Source organism: Lissotriton helveticus, chromosome 11 (genome assembly GCF_964261635.1).
Source record: "Lissotriton helveticus chromosome 11, aLisHel1.1, whole genome shotgun sequence".
NCBI classification, from domain to species: Eukaryota; Metazoa; Chordata; class Amphibia; order Caudata; family Salamandridae; genus Lissotriton; species Lissotriton helveticus.
In genome coordinates this window covers 1,190,171,132-1,190,191,095 of record NC_136072.1, presented here as the reverse complement: position 1 = coordinate 1,190,191,095, position 19,964 = coordinate 1,190,171,132, and the positions used below count along the sequence as shown (strand labels likewise).

General features: G+C 51.4%; 1 protein-coding gene across 1 annotated transcript in view; it reads right to left on the bottom strand.

Annotated features, from left to right (window-relative positions):
- The window catches only part of LOC144790961 (uncharacterized), a 100,133-nt gene that overhangs the window by 6,385 nt on the left and 73,784 nt on the right, over nt 1–19,964 (bottom strand). The window contains exons 6-11 of the mRNA XM_078665579.1: nt 19,820–19,873; nt 19,334–19,447; nt 17,459–17,617; nt 16,243–16,303; nt 15,667–15,689; nt 15,235–15,580 (exon numbers count right to left, since the gene is read on the bottom strand). Of these exons, the coding sequence (XP_078521705.1) occupies nt 15,235–15,580; nt 15,667–15,689; nt 16,243–16,303; nt 17,459–17,617; nt 19,334–19,447; nt 19,820–19,873 (757 nt within the window). The remainder of the gene's footprint in view (nt 1–15,234; nt 15,581–15,666; nt 15,690–16,242; nt 16,304–17,458; nt 17,618–19,333; nt 19,448–19,819; nt 19,874–19,964) is intronic.

Below are 19,964 nucleotides of genomic sequence, written 5' to 3'. Positions count from 1 at the left end.
CTCTTGCATATCAAACCACGAGACCGCATCTCCCCTGCCTTGAAAGCCCTGCATTGGTTACCGGTAGCCAGAAGATCCACGTTCAAGCTGCTTTGTATCACCCACAAAGCAATACATGGAATAGGATTACTCTTCATCAGGAATAAAATCACCAAACACATTCAACAAAGGAACCTCCGCTCTAAAGGAGCATCTCGCCTCAAAATCCCACCATACAAGAAAAAAACCATGGGCCTCATTTATGAAAAGTGACGCATCGCTGCCTGAAAACAGCGATGCGTCACTTTTCACTGCGCCCTCCTTGCGAGACCAATGATGCGTCATATTTACAGTATGACGCATCATGGCGCAAGGAGTTACAGATACGTCAGTATTTCTGACGTATCTGTAAGCACAAAAGTCACGCATTGCTGGAATGTGTCACAAAAGTGACGCAACTCCAGCAATACGTCCTTTCACATGGGGAAAGCCTCATGGGAAAGAGCTTGCGTCAGTCTTACGCCTGCTGTGAGGCAGGTGCAAGATTTTGACGCAACAGCGTCCTAAAAGTGACGCAGTGAAATCTCATAGATTTCACTGCGTCACTATTACGAGGCTTTTTGCGGGGGAACGCCCCCCTCTGCATACATTATACCTGACGCAGGTATAATGTAGCGCAGGGGTTTACAAAGTGACGCATCTACCTAGATGGGTCACTTTGTAAATAGTGCGCAACAGGAGGCATGTTTTACGCCGCCGATGCGTCAAAAAAGTGGCGCATCGGAAGCGCAAAACTGACGCAAAGCCTCATAAATGAGGCCCCATGGGAGGCACATCCTTCTCAAACTACTCAAGATCTGGCTCTTCCCCACATAAGCACCATACGGAAACAGAAATTTACAGCATATCCCTCTGTATATAAGCATTTGTTTTCACTATAGATATGTACCTATCTTTGTATATTACTTTATAAAACATGTAAAATAATTATGTTGTTAAGAGAAAATAAAAAATAAAATATAATAATAATAATACTATTCATCAGTAAATACAATTCATCTTTGGTCTAAATGTACATACTTCCATTGTGCATCTATGTACCTTCCATGTACTTGGATCTGTGTGTCTGTTACTTTTCTCCTGAAAAAGCATATCCAATGCACTACCCTATTTCTCATCCTGTGCCTCGATCAATATATATATATATATTTTCTTAAATCTTTTTATTTCACAAATAAGCACTCTATCAATATATTTAATCTAAATATACTTACTTCCTTTATGTATCTATATACTTCAATGTAATTATGGATCTATATGTTTATCACTTTCTTCTAATTTAGCATTTCCAATGCACTAGCCTATTTCTCAACCTATACTTCGCTCAATATATCTTCTAGCCCAACCTTCTGACTCATCTCAAACTTCTTTCTACTACTCCTTCTAATGCACTACCCTATCTCTCATCCTATAGATCTATCAATATATCCTCTACATCCACTCTCTCATTTAACCCAAACCCCATACCACTACTATGATCGCCAAAATAACCCTTTCTAGACTCTCTCCTGCTCTACCCCTCCTTGCATCATCTGACACCTCTTTTTACTACACCGATCCCCTAAAACAAACCTTTCTAAACTCTCCCCTCTGACTCCTTCCCTCCAAAACTCCTTTTTACTCATCCAAAAGCCTCTTCCTACTGCTGAGACCTTAAAAAAAAATCCTTCACTCTTTTATCCCTCCACTGTCCTTTTTCAATCAAAATTAACAGACTAACATGTTCACTTCTCAAATTCCATATTCCATATTCAACTATACTAATATACTCCCCAAATAACTGAATAACATATCTACTACTCAAATTACTTCATATTTATACTATACTAATTTTCAACACTAACCCTTTATGGGTTCCGGAGTAGGCTGCTACTCGCCAGAAAAGCGCTTCAACACCCATCAGGGGTAACAGGTGCTATATGAATGCAAACCTTTCTTCCCCTTTTATCCTTCCGCTATCCTTCTCACTCCAAGTAACCGACTAATATCCACCACTGAAATTACCTCATATGTCACCATATTAATTCACCACTAATCCTTTGTAGGCTTCCTGAATAGCGTGCGTCAACAAGCGCTATATAAATACAAACCTTTGTCCTCCTCTATCCTTCTGCGATCCTTCCAAATCCAAATAACTGACTAACCTATCCACCACTGAAAATGTACTTGCATGTTTCACTATACTAATTCAACACTAATCCTCTGTGGGTCCCGGAGTAGCGTGCTAACTGCCGAAAAAGCGCTTCGACGCCTCGTCAGGGGTAGTAAGCGCTATATAAATCCAATTACAATACAATACAATAATTACCACCAGTTGCCATGCTTAAGTGCTTGACAACTCTTTTAAGTACAAAGAGTTTCTAGGTTTTGAATTTAAATCTAATGGCCTCAGAATCATGTGTCTGTGTTGACACAGTATTAATTGTGTCCGTTTTCTTCTTCCATTGTCATTTTCTTGTTAGTTTTTTGGTGGCATCTTCAGCACGAGAAGGCACTGTAGGCAGCCACGGTGTCTCACCACCTCCTTGGCCAGGACCTCCAGCCCAGGATCAGGAAACGTCGCTTCCTTTCCCTCCTGGGGTCCATGGCGGAAGAGTTTGGCAGGTTTCTGCTTGTGGTGACTGAGTGATATCAAATGAAGGCAAAGGGTTCTATGTGTCTGGTTTCAAGATGTTTTGTCCACACACAATGAATGCCTGCACCCCCCTGCTCGGGGAGGCGTTGTTACTGTACTTTGCGGGTGTCCTGAGGTCCTTCTGTTTGTTACTCTGCTGTTTTTACTCTCTAGGGATACATTTTCTAACTGTGTTCCGTGTTTTTTGCGTTCAGTATTTAGCGCATGCAGTAAAAGTACACAATAAAACCTTGTAATATGCATTATTTAACACATCATCTACCAAACCCCGCTGAATCAGTATTTAGCTGATCTGCAAGTTTGGCGGTATTCACCACCATACTGGTTATAGAGGCCTTAGTTGGTAGAAATAAACAGTATTGTCACCAGTGTAAGAAGCAGTAGCGTCAGAGGTGTGAGAAGCAGTAGTGTCACCGGTGTGAGATGCAGTAGCGTCACTGGTGTGAGAAGCAGTAGAGTCACTAGTGTGAGAAGCAGTAGTGGCACCGGTGTGAGAAGCAGTAGCGTCACTGGTGTGAGAAGCAGTAGCGTCACAGGTGTGAGAGGCAGTAGCGTCACTGGTGTGAGAAGCAGTAGTGTCACCGGTGTGAGAAGCAGTAGCGTCACTGGTGTGAGAAGCAGTAGTATCACCGGTGTGAGAAGCAGTAGCGTCACCGGTGTGAGAAGCAGTAGAGTCCCAAGTGTTAGAAGCAGTAGTATCACCGGTGTGAGAAGCAGCAGCGTCACCAGTATAAGAAGCAGTAGTGTCACCAGTGTGAGAAGCAGTAGAGTCACCAGTGTGAGAAGCAGTAGAGTCACCAGTGTGAGAAGCAGCAGAGTCACCAGTGTGGGAAGCAGTAGAGTCACCAGTGTGAGAAGCAGTAGAGTCACCAGTGTGAGAAGCAGCAGAGTCACCAGTGTAAGAAGCAGCAGAGTCACAGGTGTGAGAAGCAGTAGCGTCACCAGTGTAAGAAGCAGTAGCGTCACTAGTGTGAGAAGCAGTAGTGTCACCAGTGTGAGAAGCAGTAGAGTCACCAGTGTGAGAAGCAGTAGAGTCACCAGTGTGAGAAGCAGCAGAGTCACCAGTGGTAGAAGCAGTAGCGACACAGGTGTGAGAAGCAGTAGCGTCACCAATGTAAGAAGCAGTAGCGTCACAGGTGTGAGAAGCAATAGTATCACCGGTGTGAGAAGCAGTAGCGTCACTAGTGTGAGAAGCAGTAGTGTCACCAGTGTAAGAAGCAGTAGCGTCACTGGTGTGAGAAGCAGTAGAGTCCCAAGTGTTAGAAGCAGTAGTATCACCGGTGTGAGAAGCAGCAGCGTCACCAGTATAAGAAGCAGTAGCGTCACTAGTGTGAGAAGCAGTAGAGTCACCAGTGTGGGAAGCAGTAGCGTCACAGGTGTGAGAAGCAGTAGAGTCACCGGTGTGAGAAGCAGCAGCGTCACCAGTATGAGAAGCAGAAGCGTCACTAGTGTGAGAAGCAGTAGAGTCACCAGTGTGGGAAGCAGTAGAGTCACCAGTGTGAGAAGCAGCAGAGTCACCAGTGTAAGAAGCAGTAGCGTCACAGGTGTGAGAAGCAGTAGTATCACCGGTGTGAGAAGCAGTAGCGTCACCAGTGTAAGAAGCAGTAGCGTCACAGGTGTGAGAAGCAGTAGCGTCACCAGTGTAAGAAGCAGTAGCGTCACAGGTGTGAGAAGTAATATTATCACCGGTGTGAGAAGCAGTAGCGTCACTAGTGTGGGAAGCAGTAGTGTCACCAGTGTAAGAAGCAGTAACGTCACTGGTGTGAGAAGCAGTAGAGTCCCAAGTGTTAGAAGCAGTAGTGTCACCGGTGTGAGAAGCAGCAGCGTCACCAGTATAAGAAGCAGTAGCGTCACTAGTGTGAGAAGCAGTAGAGTCACCAGTGTGGGAAGCAGTAGCGTCACAGGTGTGAGAAGCAGTAGAGTCACCGGTGTGAGAAGCAGCAGCGTCACCAGTATTAGAAGCAGAAGCATCACTAGTGTGAGAAGCAGTAGAGTCACCAGTGTGGGAAGCAGTAGAGTCACCGGTGTAAGAAGCAGTAGCGTCACTAGTGTGAAAAGCAGTAGTGTCACCAGTGTGAGAAGCAGTAGAGTCACCAGTGTGAGAAGCAGTAGAGTCACCAGTGTGAGAAGCAGCAGAGTCACCAGTGTGGGAAGCAGTAGAGTCACCAGTGTGAGAAGCAGTAGAGTCACCAGTGTGAGAAGCAGCAGAGTCACCAGTGTAAGAAGCAGCAGAGTCACAGGTGTGAGAAGCAGTAGCGTCACCAGTGTAAGAAGCAGTAGCGTCACTAGTGTGAGAAGCAGTAGTGTCACCAGTGTGAGAAGCAGTAGAGTCACCAGTGTGAGAAGCAGTAGAGTCACCAGTGTGGGAAGCAGTAGCGTCACAGGTGTGAGAAGCAGTAGAGTCACCGGTGTAAGAAGCAGAAGCGTCACTAGTGTGAGAAGCAGTAGTGTCACCAGTGTGAGAAGCAGTAGAGTCACCAGTGTGAGAAGCAGTAGAGTCACCAGTGTGAGAAGCAGCAGAGTCACCAGTGTGGGAAGCAGTAGCGTCACAGGTGTGAGAAGCAGTAGAGTCACCAGTGTGAGAAGCAGTAGTATCACCGGTGTGAGAAGCAGCAGCGTCACCAGTATAAGAAGCAGTAGAGTCACCAGTGTGAGAAGCAGTAGAGTCACCAGTGTGAGAAGCAGTAGAGTCACCAGTGTGAGAAGCAGTAGAGTCACCAGTGTGAGAAGCAGCAGAGTCACCAGTGTGAGAAGCAGCAGAGTCACAGGTGTGAGAAGCAGTAGAGTCACCAGTGTAAGAAGCAGTAGCGTCACTAGTGTGAGAAGCAGTAGTGTCACCAGTGTGATAAGCAGTAGAGTCACAGGTGTGAGAAGCAGTAGAGTCACCAGTGTAAGAAGCAGTAGCATCACTAGTGTGAGAAGCAGTAGTGTCACCAGTGTGATAAGCAGTAGAGTCACCAGTGTGAGAAGCAGTAGCGTCACTAGTGTGAGAAGCAGTAGTGTCACCAGTGTGAGAAGCAGCAGAGTCACCAGTGTGGGAAGCAGTAGCGTCACAGGTGTGAGAAGCAGTAGAGTCACCAGTGTGAGAAGCAGTAGTATCACCGGTGTGAGAAGCAGCAGCGTCACCAGTATAAGAAGCAGTAGAGTCACCAGTGTGAGAAGCAGTAGAGTCACCAGTGTGAGAAGCAGTAGAGTCACCAGTGTGAGAAGCAGCAGAGTCACCAGTGTGAGAAGCAGTAGAGTCACCAGTGTGAGAAGCAGTAGAGTCACCAGTGTGAGAAGCAGCAGAGTCACAGGTGTGAGAAGCAGTAGAGTCACCAGTGTAAGAAGCAGTAGCGTCACTAGTGTGAGAAGCAGTAGTGTCACCAGTGTGATAAGCAGTAGAGTCACCAGTGTGAGAAGCAGTAGCGTCACTAGTGTGAGAAGCAGTAGTGTCACCAGTGTGAGAAGCAGCAGAGTCACCAGTGGTAGAAGCAGTAGAGTCACCAGTGTGAGAAGCAGCAGAGTCACCAGTGTGAGAAGCAGTAGCGTCACAGGTGTGAGAAGCAGTAGAGTCACCAGTGTAAGAAGCAGTAGCGTCACTAGTGTGAGAAGCAGTAGTGTCACCAGTGTGAGAAGCAGTAGTGTCACCAGTGTGAGAAGCAGCAGAGTCACCAGTGGTAGAAGCAGTAGAGTCACCAGTGTGAGAAGCAGTAGTGTCACCAGTGTGAGAAGCAGTAGAGTCACCAGTGTGATAAGCAGTAGAGTCACCAGTGTGAGAAGCAGTAGCGTCACTGTTGGAAATGGGATCCCTGGCTGGCCAGGGCTTTCGCCAAAGTCAGTCAGAGACCACCAGACCAAAGTCAGGGCAAGGGAGTTACACGCCAAGATAACCCCTACTCACCCTCTAGGTAACGTGGCGCGAGCAGCAAGGCTAAACTTGGAGGCGAAGTATTTGCGCACGCACCCCAGCAACAACAACCAAAGGCCCACCACAAAGGAAACTCCACACAAGGTTATATAAAAATAGCCTTTGTATTACACCAAAACACATTAGATAAAACACACTATTTACAATGTGCCAGAGGCACGGGCAGAATTTACAAGGGATATGTACAAGACAGGGCCACCTGGACCACTGGCAGGAATCAGAAGTAGCACTTTCAGAAATAGCACTTAGTACATAGAATATAGCACAAAATAGCACACAACCAGTAATCACTGGTAACCAGGACCTCACTAGCACCACCTGTACTAGGGAGAAAACAACCACCTATGTATTACAATACCTGTAGGGGTGTAAGAGGAAAACACATGATGCAATGCATAACATTCATTCAGAGGTGTAAGGGCACATGACGCATAAACAATACATTCAGAGGTGCAGTAATAACATTGCGCAAAACTTAGATCAGTCACCACCTGTGACAGTCCCTGTGTCCCAATGTCAGGGCCTAAACGTCGCAGTTGCCCACAAAGTGCTGGGCAACTGGTGCAGGGAAGGTTAGGGCAACGTTGGAGCCTCTCTGGGCTCAAGAACCACCACTGTGGCACTGTGGGGCCTCACTGGGCTCCAGACAAGAAATGGCGCCCTGAGCCTCTCTCAGGCGCTTCTTTCCAGAACTACTGCCCCAGAGCCTCTCTGGGCTCAATGAACAAAAATGGCCCCCAGGAGCCTCTCTGGGCTCCTCAACAATAATGCGGGCGTCAGGGCCCCTCACGGGGGACCCTCGAACACTTGGGGCCGCTTGGAGTCCCCCCTCTGGGGACTCAGGACGACAAATGCCCCCTAAGAGCCTCTCTGGCTCTAGACACAAGGGCGCGAGGTCGCGCTGCTGAGGGGGGCAGGAGGGGGCGGACACCGACAACCTGTCCCGGCGCCCCTCCCCTCGCTTCTTGGCAACACTCACCGGCTCGGGCTGCAGTGCGGCTCCTCTCGTCCCGGGGCTCTCCTCTCCACTCGGGGAGCCTCGGGGACCCGGCCGGCAGCTTCTCTCTCCCCGGCTCGTCGGAGGAGGCGGGACTTCCGGTCGGCCTTTCCTGGGCCGCGCTGCGATTGGCCGGGCCGCTTTACCACTTCCGGGTCGCCGCGGGCAGCGCGGCGGCCCGCTTCCTAGGCAGGCAGGCGGCTTCCCAGGATCCGAGGAGTGGGCTCCCTCGTGAATCCACAACAACGGGCACAACGAAGCGGCAATGAGCGGGGTGGCACCCGCGCCGCCAAATCGCCACACGGGGCAATTTGATGCCGGGTGGGCACCGGCTGTGCACACCCAGCGCTAGCAGCGCTAGAAACGAAGGGTAGGCGCTCCCAAGCGCCTACAGGACAAAACACAGCGCTCACAGCGCTATGGCCAAAATCAAGCGCTTTCAAGCGCTAGAGGGCATTAAGCGCGCTCCTAGCGCTACAAACAGGATAAAGCGCTCCCAGGTGCCCTCAGCAAGCAGGGCAGACTTCCAGCAAGTCCTTGGTAGGCAGGGGGGCAAGGCTGGGCCCAGAGCCAGCTCACTGGGTCTCCAGGCAGGGAGACACCCCAAGTGGCGGTCCTCTGGCCCAGCAGCAGCAGCAGCCGCCCCCTCAGGATCCTGGAAGAGAACAACTTCAGTGGGGACACAGCCCCATTTTTATACAGTGCATTCCTTTGTTCAAGGGTGCAGAGTGGGGGCGGAACCAGTCGCAGCTGGTTCTGGAGTACTCTGTTTACCTCAACCACCCTCTCTATTCACTGGCAGGGCTTGGGTCATTAGACACACCACAGGGGGGCGGAGCCAGCATTGTGTGGGGAAAACCCAGCCCATCCAGGACACAGGTACACTCCTCCCACACATCACTCATGCTAATCTCCCACTCACCACCGGGCAGACCCATCCAGACTTCCTGGAGCCTGGCATGCCAGCCAGCTCCAGCCAATCACACGCCAGCACCCTCACAGCACACGTACAGCCATGTCTAGAAATGGCGCTTCGCTACTAGACACATACATGCTGCATACACCATCTCGCAGCATTCACTCTCACGAGTTCACACATACCAGACTCAAGCCTGTACACCCCACGCATCAGGAACTACCAGGGACACATACATTCCCCATGCATTCCTATGGGCGGGCAGGCCTAGCTCAGCACATGCACTCAGAGTGCGCACGCACTTTCCACTGGGACACAGTGAAAGTGCGCAGAATCCAAAAATCACCATCTCCAGGTCACCATTTCAAGCAAAAAGTCTAGGGGTGAACCTGCCCTAAGGGCCAAAGTCCAACATAACCCCCTTCCAGCCAAAACGCAGGGGAGACCAATCACCACCGTGATGGACTTCCCTGCTTGGGGCGATAGAACACGGACGCGGGCCCGCAACTGCAGGGACACCCTCCTGTTCTATGCCACGGTGAACCCATGGGATTCCTTCTAAACACACTGTCTGGACCAACTGGGCTACCCCACTGGTACTCCCAAGTTGTCCGCGGCCAGGACCAGGCCCTGGGCCACCCAGGTGCCACTGGTCCATGCCAATTCGCAGAGTGGGGGGTAGTAACCCCTGGCACATAGGAGCCATTCTCCACTCTTCCTGTATGCAAGACAGGACTAGACTGCCACTGGTTCTCCAGCCTAAGGCCTACAACCTCAGGCGGACCAGGAGTCTCAGGGAAGGCTCTCCTCCCCCTACCTCTTCTCCTAGGGTTCCTCCTCCCTCTGCGAGGGGTACCCCTAGAACGCCATTCCAACCCAGGACTTATCCACTCAGGTTGCACCGGGGTCAGAGGTGGGCTCTCCCACCCTCTGCACCCCCTTCCAGAGGTCTGCCCTCTCCCACCTGGAGAAGTTCCTCTGGAAGAAGAACCGGTCAGGACACTGGTTACAGTCGTCCTACCCTTCAGGTCAGGCTGATCCTGAACCTGGCCTTCCAACCTTTGGTCTAAAACCTTCGGTGGAACAATTGCCTGGCACTCCAGGACTTCTGGGGACTCACACACAATCCCCCTGAGGCTGACACATGGCCCATGTGTCGTGTGACTGTCTGTCTGGCGCAGATCTCCCGCTCCCTGTCCACCTGACAGTGCGCGAAGATCCCCCAGACCAGAAGTGGTGTCACCATGGTCACTACACGGGAACCTAGCCCAACTGGGTAGTCCCTGACCCACTGGTCCAGCCACTGGGGAACTCCCCCAATCACTCCTCACTCTGGACTCCTGTACCCTCCCTACCGGAGCGGTACTGCCAGACTCTAGAACCACAGGAGCTCTGGTTACAGACGCTCCAGGTCCTCTACTCACTAGGAGATCTTCCTCAAGTGGACTAACAGGACAGCCTAGGTCCCCAACCTGGTGTTCCCTCAAGAAACCATCCAAGTCCTGAGGCAGGGCTTCGGGCGTCTGGGGAACCTCGGTCTCCCCCTCACTCCTGCTCCACTGAGCCAGGCAGTGAGCCCCTACACCCTCCTCGCTATCCTGGGACCTAGCTGGGCTACACTGAGCCTCCTCCACCACGCTGGGCTGGAGGATACCTGAACCACTACTTTTGGAGTCACTCACTAGGGACTCTAGAGAACCTCTGGCCTTCTCCCAGCGGTCTGCTTCCCTTGCCAGTAACTCTGGATCAGTAAATCCAAATGGCAACAGGTGTTGGCGCAACTCTGGCGAACAACCACTGAGCACCTGCTCTTTGACAATAAGATCAAACAAGACTTCAAAATCAGAGTCAGTGTGAACCTCTACCCAAGCCCACAGTGTATCACAACATTCATCCTCAAAATCTACCCAAGACTGGTGAGACAGTTTCCTACTGTCCCTGAACTTCACCCTTAACTCCTCCTCTGGGGAAACAGGTACCAGACTGGGGGAACTGGGACTGGGATTTCCTACACTGAAATCTAAATAGCTGCCACCACTGGACTCAACCCTCCCTGGGGGATCCAGAAACTCAACACTGCGCGCAGGGGATAGTCTACCCTCCAGAGCTACTTTGCCTCTGGTGGCGGCCCTCTCAGCCTCCTCTATCCTGTCCTGCGCTAAGACCCTCTCGGTCTCCAGCTGTTGCTTCTTAACCTCTAGCTGTTGCTTTCTAATGCCCAGCTGTGCCATAGCCTGGGCATGCTCCAACCTGAGCTTCTCTAAAGCCAGCTGGTGCTCCCTTTCTCTCCTCCTATCTTCCAGCTCCTCTGGGGACAGGGAAAGGGATGAGGCGCTGCCTCCTACGCTGGACCCAGCAAGGGACTCCCTACCTATGGGGTCCTCACTATCTGCTGGCGTCCCTGTGCTATCATCTTCTTCCTCCTCCTCAGACTCTTCAGGGCTCCCCTCTGACCCACCACCCTCATGGTGTGAGACCCGGGCCCTCTCCTCACTGTGCTCACGCTCCTTCTGCCATTGGATCAGGTTACCCCTAAGTTGGGACTGGGTGTCTGACTCATTCACTGCAATGTCTCTCTCTTCGCAAAACTCTCTCAGTTCATGCAAAAACAGACCCCAGACATTAAAAGCAGACTCCATCTTGGCAAGATGCTTACAGACACGTGCAACACAGGGGACTTAACAATCTGAAGTAAGAGTACACAATTCCAAAACTTCAACAATCTCCTTATCAAAGAGAACTCATACTCATGCGTCCAGGAAAACACACCATTCATCCACACACACCCTCCCCTCGGATCGGTTAGGCAGTTTCTACCACCCCTGACTTCTCAACCTGACCAAATGCGACACAGGTACCAAACTCTGGAAGCAGGGCGGGGGACAAATGTACTGAACACAATCAAATGACACTCTTCAGGAGAAGAAAATAATGAAACTTCCAAAACAATACAATCCCCTAAAATGTGGTCATCTAAATGCAGAGTTTTGTGGTATGGCCAGTTACTACTAAGGTACAACGCAAACACAAATCCTTATCCCACCGCTTGCCGCCAATGTTGGAAATGGGATCCCTGGCTGGCCAGGGCTTTCGCCAAAGTCAGTCAGAGACCACCACACCAAAGTCAGGGCAAGGGAGTTACGCGCCAAGATAACCCCTACTCACCCTCTAGGTAACGTGGCGCGAGCAGCAAGGCTAAACTTGGAGGCGATGTAGGCTAAGTATTTGCGCACGCACCCCAGCAACAACAACCAAAGGCCCACCACAAAGGAAACTCCACACAAGGTTATATAAAAATAGCCTTTGTATTACACCAAAACACATTAGATAAAACACACACTTTACAATGTGCCAGAGGCACGGGCAGAATTTACAAGGGATATGTACAAGACAGGGCCACCTGGACCACTGTCAGGAATCAGAAGTAGCACTTTCAGAAATAGCACTTAGTACATAGAATATAGCACAAAATAGCACACAACCAGTAATCACTGGTAACCAGGACCTCACTAGCACCACCTGTACTAGGGAGAAAACAACCACCTATGTATTACAATACCTGTAGGGGTGTAAGAGGAAAACACATGATGCAATGCATAACATTCATTCAGAGGTGTAAGGGCACATGACGCATAAACAATACATTCAGAGGTGCAGTAATAACATTGCGCAAAACTTAGATCAGTCACCACCTGTGACAGTCCCTGTGTCCCAATGTCAGGGCCTAAACGTCGCAGTTGCCCACAAAGTGCTGGGCAACTGGTGCAGGGAAGGTTAGGGCAACGTTGGAGCCTCTCTGGGCTCAAGAACCACCACTGTGGCACTGTGGGGCCTCACTGGGCTCCAGACAAGAAATGGCGCCCTGAGCCTCTCTCAGGCGCTTCTTTCCAGAACTACTGCCCCAGAGCCTCTCTGGGCTCAATGAACAAAAATGGCCCCCAGGAGCCTCTCTGGGCTCCTCAACAATAATGCGGGCGTCAGGGCCCCTCACGGGGGACCCTCGAACACTTGGGGCCGCTTGGAGTCCCCCCTCTGGGGACTCAGGACGACAAATGCCCCCTAAGAGCCTCTCTGGCTCTAGACACAAGGGCGCGAGGTCGCGCTGCTGAGGGGGGCAGGGGGGGGGGGGCGGACACCGACAACCTGTCCCGGCGCCCCTCCCCTCGCTTCTTGGCAACACTCACCGGCTCGGGCTGCAGTGCGGCTCCTCTCGTCCCGGGGCTCTCCTCTCCACTCGGGGAGCCTCGGGGACCCGGCCGGCAGCTTCTCTCTCCCCGGCTCGTCGGAGGAGGCGGGACTTCCGGTCGGCCTTTCCTGGGCCGCGCTGCGATTGGCCGGGCCGCTTTACCACTTCCGGGTCGCCGCGGGCAGCGCGGCGGCCCGCTTCCTAGGCAGGCAGGCGGCTTCCCAGGATCCGAGGAGTGGGCTCCCTCGTGAATCCACAACAACGGGCACAACGAAGCGGCAATGAGCGGGGTGGCACCCGCGCCGCCAAATCGCCACACGGGGCAATTAGATGCCGGGTGGGCACCGGCTGTGCACACCCAGCGCTAGCAGCGCTAGAAACGAAGGGTAGGCGCTCCCAAGCGCCTACAGGACAAAACACAGCGCTCACAGCGCTATGGCCAAAATCAAGCGCTTTCAAGCGCTAGAGGGCATTAAGCGCGCTCCTAGCGCTACAAACAGGATAAAGCGCTCCCAGGTGCCCTCAGCAAGCAGGGCAGACTTCCAGCAAGTCCTTGGTAGGCAGGGGGGCAAGGCTGGGCCCAGAGCCAGCTCACTGGGTCTCCAGGCAGGGAGACACCCCAAGTGGCGGTCCTCTGGCCCAGCAGCAGCAGCAGCCGCCCCCTCAGGATCCTGGAAGAGAACAACTTCAGTGGGGACACAGCCCCATTTTTATACAGTGCATTCCTTTGTTCAAGGGTGCAGAGTGGGGGCGGAACCAGTCGCAGCTGGTTCTGGAGTACTCTGTTTACCTCAACCACCCTCTCTATTCACTGGCAGGGCTTGGGTCATTAGACACACCACAGGGGGGCGGAGCCAGCATTGTGTGGGGAAAACCCAGCCCATCCAGGACACAGGTACACTCCTCCCACACATCACTCGTGCTAATCTCCCACTCACCACCGGGCAGACCCATCCAGACTTCCTGGAGCCTGGCATGCCAGCCAGCTCCAGCCAATCACACGCCAGCACCCTCACAGCACACGTACAGCCATGTCTAGAAATGGCGCTTCGCTACTAGACACATACATGCTGCATACACCATCTCGCAGCATTCACTCTCACGAGTTCACACATACCAGACTCAAGCCTGTACACCCCACGCATCAGGAACTACCAGGGACACATACATTCCCCATGCATTCCTATGGGCGGGCAGGCCTAGCTCAGCACATGCACTCAGAGTGCGCACGCACTTTCCACTGGGACACAGTGAAAGTGCGCAGAATCCAAAAATCACCATCTCCAGGTCACCATTTCAAGCAAAAAGTCTAGGGGTGAACCTGCCCTAAGGGCCAAAGTCCAACAGTCACTAGTGTGAGAAGCAGTAGTGTCACCAGTGTGAGAAGCAGTAGTGTCACCAGTGTGAGAAGCAGCAGAGTCACCAGTGGTAGAAGCAGTAGAGTCACCAGTGTGAGAAGCAGTAGTGTCACCAGTGTGAGAAGCAGTAGTGTCACCAGTGTGATAAGCAGCAGAGTCACCAGTGTGAGAAGCAGTAGCGTCACAGGTGTGAGAAGCAGTAGAGTCACCAGTGTAAGAAGCAGTAGCGTCACTAGTGTGAGAAGCAGTAGTGTCACCAGTGTGAGAAGCAGTAGTGTCACCAGTGTGAGAAGCAGCAGAGTCACCAGTGGTAGAAGCAGTAGAGTCACCAGTGTGAGAAGCAGTAGTGTCACCAGTGTGAGAAGCAGTAGAGTCACCAGTGTGAGAAGTAGTAGCGTCACTAGTGTGAGAAGCAGTAGTGTCACCAGTGTGAGAAGCAGTAGTGTCACCAGTGTGAGAAGCAGCAGAGTCACCAGTGGTAGAAGCAGTAGAGTCACCAGTGTGAGAAGCAGTAGTGTCACCAGTGTGAGAAGCAGTAGTGTCACCAGTGTGAGAAGCAGCAGCGTCACCAGTATAAGAAGCAGTAGAGTCACCAGTGTGAGAAGCAGTAGAGTCACCAGTGTGAGAAGCAGTAGAGTCACCAGTGTGAGAAGCAGCAGAGTCACCAGTGTGAGAAGCAGCAGAGTCACAGGTGTGAGAAGCAGTAGAGTCACCAGTGTAAGAAGCAGTAGCGTCACTAGTGTGAGAAGCAGTAGTGTCACCAGTGTGATAAGCAGTAGAGTCACCAGTGTGAGAAGCAGTAGCGTCACTAGTGTGAGAAGCAGTAGTGTCACCAGTGTGAGAAGCAGCAGAGTCACCAGTGGTAGAAGCAGTAGAGTCACCAGTGTGAGAAGCAGTAGTGTCACCAGTGGTAGAAGCAGTAGAGTCACCAGTGTGAGAAGCAGTAGTGTCACCAGTGTGAGAAGCAGCAGAGTCACCAGTGGTAGAAGCAGTAGAGTCACCAGTGTGAGAAGCAGTAGTGTCACCAGTGTGAGAAGCAGTAGAGTCACCAGTGTGAGAAGCAGTAGTGTCACCAGTGTGAGAAGCAGTAGAGTCACCAGTGTGAGAAGCAGTAGCGTCACAGGTGTGAGAAGCAGCAGAGTCACCAGTGTGAGAAGCAGTAGCGTCACAGGTGTGAGAAGCAGTAGAGTCACCAGTGTAAGAAGCAGTAGTGTCACTAGTGTGAGAAGCAGTAGTGTCACCAGTGTGAGAAGCAGTAGTGTCACCATTGTGAGAAGCAGCATAGTCACCAGTGGTAGAAGCAGTAGAGTTACCAGTGTGAGATGCAGTAGTGTCACCAGTGTGAGAAGCAGTAGAGTCACCAGTGTGATAAGCAGTAGAGTCACCAGTGTGAGAAGCAGTAGCGTCACTAGTGTGAGAAGCAGTAGTGTCACCAGTGTGAGAAGCAGTAGTGTCACCAGTGTGAGAAGCAGCAGAGTCACCAGTGGTAGAAGCAGTAGAGTCACCAGTGTGAGAAGCAGTAGTGTCACCAGTGTGAGAAGCAGTAGTGTCACCAGTGTGATAAGCAGCAGAGTCACCAGTGTGAGAAGCAGTAGCGTCACAGGTGTGAGAAGCAGTAGAGTCACCAGTGTAAGAAGCAGTAGCGTCACTAGTGTGAAAAGCAGTAGTGTCACCAGTGTGAGAAGCAGTAGTGTCACCAGTGTGAGAAGCAGCAGAGTCACCAGTGGTAGAAGCAGTAGAGTCACCAGTGTGAGAAGCAGTAGTGTCACCAGGGTGAGAAGCAGTAGAGTCACCAGTGTGAGAAGCAGTAGAGTCACCAGTGTGAGAAGCAGTAGAGTCACCAGTGTGAGAAGCAGTAGCGTCACTTGTGTGAGAAGCAGTAGTGTCACCAGTGTGAGAAGCAGCAGAGTCACCAGTGGTAGAAGCAGTAGAGTCACCAGTGTGAGCAGCAGTAGTGTCACCAGTGGTAGAAGCAGTAGAGTCACCAGTGTGAGAAGCAGTAGTGTCACCAGTGTGAGAAGCAGCAGAGTCACCAGTGGTAGAAGCAGTAGAGTCACCAGTGTGAGAAGCAGTAGTGTCACCAGTGTGAGAAGCAGTAGAGTCACCAGTGTGAGAAGCAGTAGTGTCACCAGTGTGAGAAGCAGTAGAGTCACCAGTGTGAGAAGCAGTAGCGTCACAGGTGTGAGAAGCAGTAGAGTCACCGGTGTAAGAAGCAGTAGCGTCACTAGTGTGAGAAGCAGTAGTGTCACCAGTGTGAGAAGCAGTAGAGTCACCAGTGTGAGAAGCAGAGTCACCAGTGTGAGAAGCAGCAGAGTCACCAGTGTGGGAAGCAGTAGCGTCACAGGTGTGAGAAGCAGTAGAGTCACCAGTGTGAGAAGCAGTAGTATCACCGGTGTGAGAAGCAGCAGCGTCACCAGTATAAGAAGCAGTAGAGTCACCAGTGTGAGAAGCAGTAGAGTCACCAGTGTGAGAAGCAGTAGAGTCACCAGTGTGAGAAGCAGCAGAGTCACCAGTGTGAGAAGCAGTAGAGTCACCAGTGTGAGAAGCAGTAGAGTCACCAGTGTGAGAAGCAGCAGAGTCACAGGTGTGAGAAGCAGTAGAGTCACCAGTGTAAGAAGCAGTAGCGTCACTAGTGTGAGAAGCAGTAGTGTCACCAGTGTGATAAGCAGTAGAGTCACCAGTGTGAGAAGCAGTAGCGTCACTAGTGTGAGAAGCAGTAGTGTCACCAGTTTGAGAAGCAGCAGAGTCACCAGTGGTAGAAGCAGTAGAGTCACCAGTGTGAGAAGCAGTAGTGTCACCAGTGGTAGAAGCAGTAGAGTCACCAGTGTGAGAAGCAGTAGTGTCACCAGTGTGAGAAGCAGCAGAGTCACCAGTGGTAGAAGCAGTAGAGTCACCAGTGTGAGAAGCAGTAGTGTCACCAGTGTGAGAAGCAGTAGAGTCACCAGTGTGAGAAGCAGTAGTGTCACCAGTGTGAGAAGCAGTAGCATCACAGGTGTGAGAAGCAGCAGAGTCACCAGTGTGAGAAGCAGTGGCGTCACTAGTGTGAGAAGCAGTAGTGTCACCAGTGTGAGAAGCAGTAGTGTCACCAGTGTGAGAAGCAGCAGAGTCACCAGTGGTAGAAGCAGTAGAGTCACCAGTGTGAGAAGCAGTAGTGTCACCAGTGTGAGAAGCAGTAGAGTCACCAGTGTGAGAAGCAGTAGAGTCACCAGTGTGAGAAGCAGTAGAGTCACCAGTGTGAGAAGCAGTAGCGTCACTAGTGTGAGAAGCAGTAGCGTCACTAGTGTGAGAAGCAGTAGTGTCACCAGTGTGAGAAGCAGCAGAGTCACCAGTGGTAGAAGCAGTAGAGTCACCAGTGTGAGAAGCAGTAGTGTCACCAGTGGTAGAAGCAGTAGAGTCACCAGTGTGAGAAGCAGTAGTGTCACCAGTGTGAGAAGCAGCAGAGTCACCAGTGGTAGAAGCAGTAGAGTCACCAGTGTGAGAAGCAGTAGTGTCACCAGTGTGAGAAGCAGTAGAGTCACCAGTGTGAGAAGCAGTAGTGTCACCAGTGTGAGAAGCAGTAGAGTCACCAGTGTGAGAAGCAGTAGCGTCACAGGTGTGAGAAGCAGTAGAGTCACCAGTGTAAGAAGCAGTAGCGTCACTAGTGTGAGAAGCAGTAGTGTCACCAGTGTGAGAAGCAGTAGAGTCACCAGTGTGAGAAGCAGTAGAGTCACCAGTGTGAGAAGCAGCAGAGTCACCAGTGTGGGAAGCAGTAGCGTCACAGGTGTGAGAAGCAGTAGAGTCACCAGTGTGAGAAGCAGTAGTATCACCGGTGTGAGAAGCAGCAGCGTCACCAGTATAAGAAGCAGTAGAGTCACCAGTGTGAGAAGCAGTAGAGTCACCAGTGTGAGAAGCAGCAGAGTCACCAGTGTGAGAAGCAGTAGAGTCACCATTGTGAGAAGCAGTAGAGTCACCAGTGTGAGAAGCAGCAGAGTCACTGGTGTGAGAAGCAGTAGAGTCACCAGTGTAAGAAGCAGTAGCGTCACTAGTGTGAGAAGCAGTAGTGTCACCAGTGTGATAAGCAGTAGAGTCACCAGTGTGAGAAGCAGTAGCGTCACTAGTGTGAGAAGCAGTAGTGTCACCAGTGTGAGAAGCAGCAGAGTCACCAGTGGTAGAAGCAGTAGAGTCACCAGTGTGAGAAGCAGTAGTGTCACCAGTGGTAGAAGCAGTAGAGTCACCAGTGTGAGAAGCAGTAGTGTCACCAGTGTGAGAAGCAGCAGAGTCACCAGTGGTAGAAGCAGTAGAGTCACCAGTGTGAGAAGCAGTAGTGTCACCAGTGTGAGAAGCAGTAGAGTCACCAGTGTGAGAAGCAGTAGTGTCACCAGTGTGAGAAGCAGTAGAGTCACCAGTGTGAGAAGCAGTAGCGTCACAGGTGTGAGAAGCAGCAGAGTCACCAGTGTAGGAAGCAGTAGCGTCACTAGTGTGAGAAGCAGTAGTGTCACCAGTGTGAGAAGCAGTAGTGTCACCAGCGTGAGAAGCAGCAGAGTCACCAGTGGTAGAAGCAGTAGAGTCACCAGTGTGAGAAGCAGTAGTGTCACCAGTGTGAGAAGCAGTAGAGTCACCAGTGTGATAAGCAGTAGAGTCACCAGTGTGAGAAGCAGTAGCGTCACTAGTGTGAGAAGCAGTAGTGTCACCAGTGTGAGAAGCAGTAGTGTCACCAGTGTGAGAAGCAGCAGAGTCACCAGTGGTAGAAGCAGTAGAGTCACCAGTGTGAGAAGCAGTAGTGTCACCAGTGTGATAAGCAGCAGAGTCACCAGTGTGAGAAGCAGTAGCGTCACAGGTGTGAGAAGCAGTAGAGTCACCAGTGTAAGAAGCAGTAGCGTCACTAGTGTGAGAAGCAGTAGTGTCACCAGTGTGAGAAGCAGTAGTGTCACCAGTGTGAGAAGCAGCAGAGTCACCAGTGGTAGAAGCAGTAGAGTCACCAGTGTGAGAAGCAGTAGTGTCACCAGTGTGAGAAGCAGTAGAGTCACCAGTGTGAGAAGTAGTAGCGTCACTAGTGTGAGAAGCAGTAGTGTCACCAGTGTGAGAAGCAGTAGTGTCACCAGTGTGAGAAGCAGCAGAGTCACCAGTGGTAGAAGCAGTAGAGTCACCAGTGTGAGAAGCAGTAGTGTCACCAGTGTGAGAAGCAGTAGTGTCACCAGTGTGATAAGCAGTAGAGTCACCAGTGTGAGAAGCAGTAGCGTCACCAGTGTGAGAAGCAGCAGAGTCACCAGTGTGAGAAGCAGTAGTGTCACCAGTGTGATAAGCAGCAGAGTCACCAGTGTGAGAAGCAGTAGCGTCACAGGTGTGAGAAGCAGTAGAGTCACCAGTGTAAGAAGCAGTAGCGTCACTAGTGTGAGAAGCAGTAGTGTCACCAGTGTGAGAAGCAGTAGTGTCACCAGTGTGAGAAGCAGCAGAGTCACCAGTGGTAAAAGCAGTAGAGTCACCAGTGTGAGAAGCAGTAGTGTCACCAGTGTGAGAAGCAGTAGAGTCACCAGTGTGATAAGCAGTAGAGTCACCAGTGTGAGAAGCAGTAGCGTCACTAGTGTGAGAAGCAGTAGTGTCACCAGTGTGAGAAGCAGTAGTGTCACCAGTGTGAGAAGCAGCAGAGTCACCAGTGGTAGAAGCAGTAGAGTCACCAGTGTGAGAAGCAGTAGTGTCACCAGTGTGAGAAGCAGTAGTGTCACTAGTGTGATAAGCAGTAGCGTCACCAGTGTGAGAAGCAGCAGAGTCACCAGTGTGAGAAGCAGCAGAGTCACCAGTGTGAGAAGCAGTAGTGTCACCAATGTGAGAAGCAGTAGAGTCACCAGTGTGAGAAGCAGTAGCGTCACAGGTGTGAGAAGCAGCAGAGTCACCAGTGTGAGAAGCAGTAGTGTTACAGGTGTGAGAAGCAGTAGAGTCACCAGTG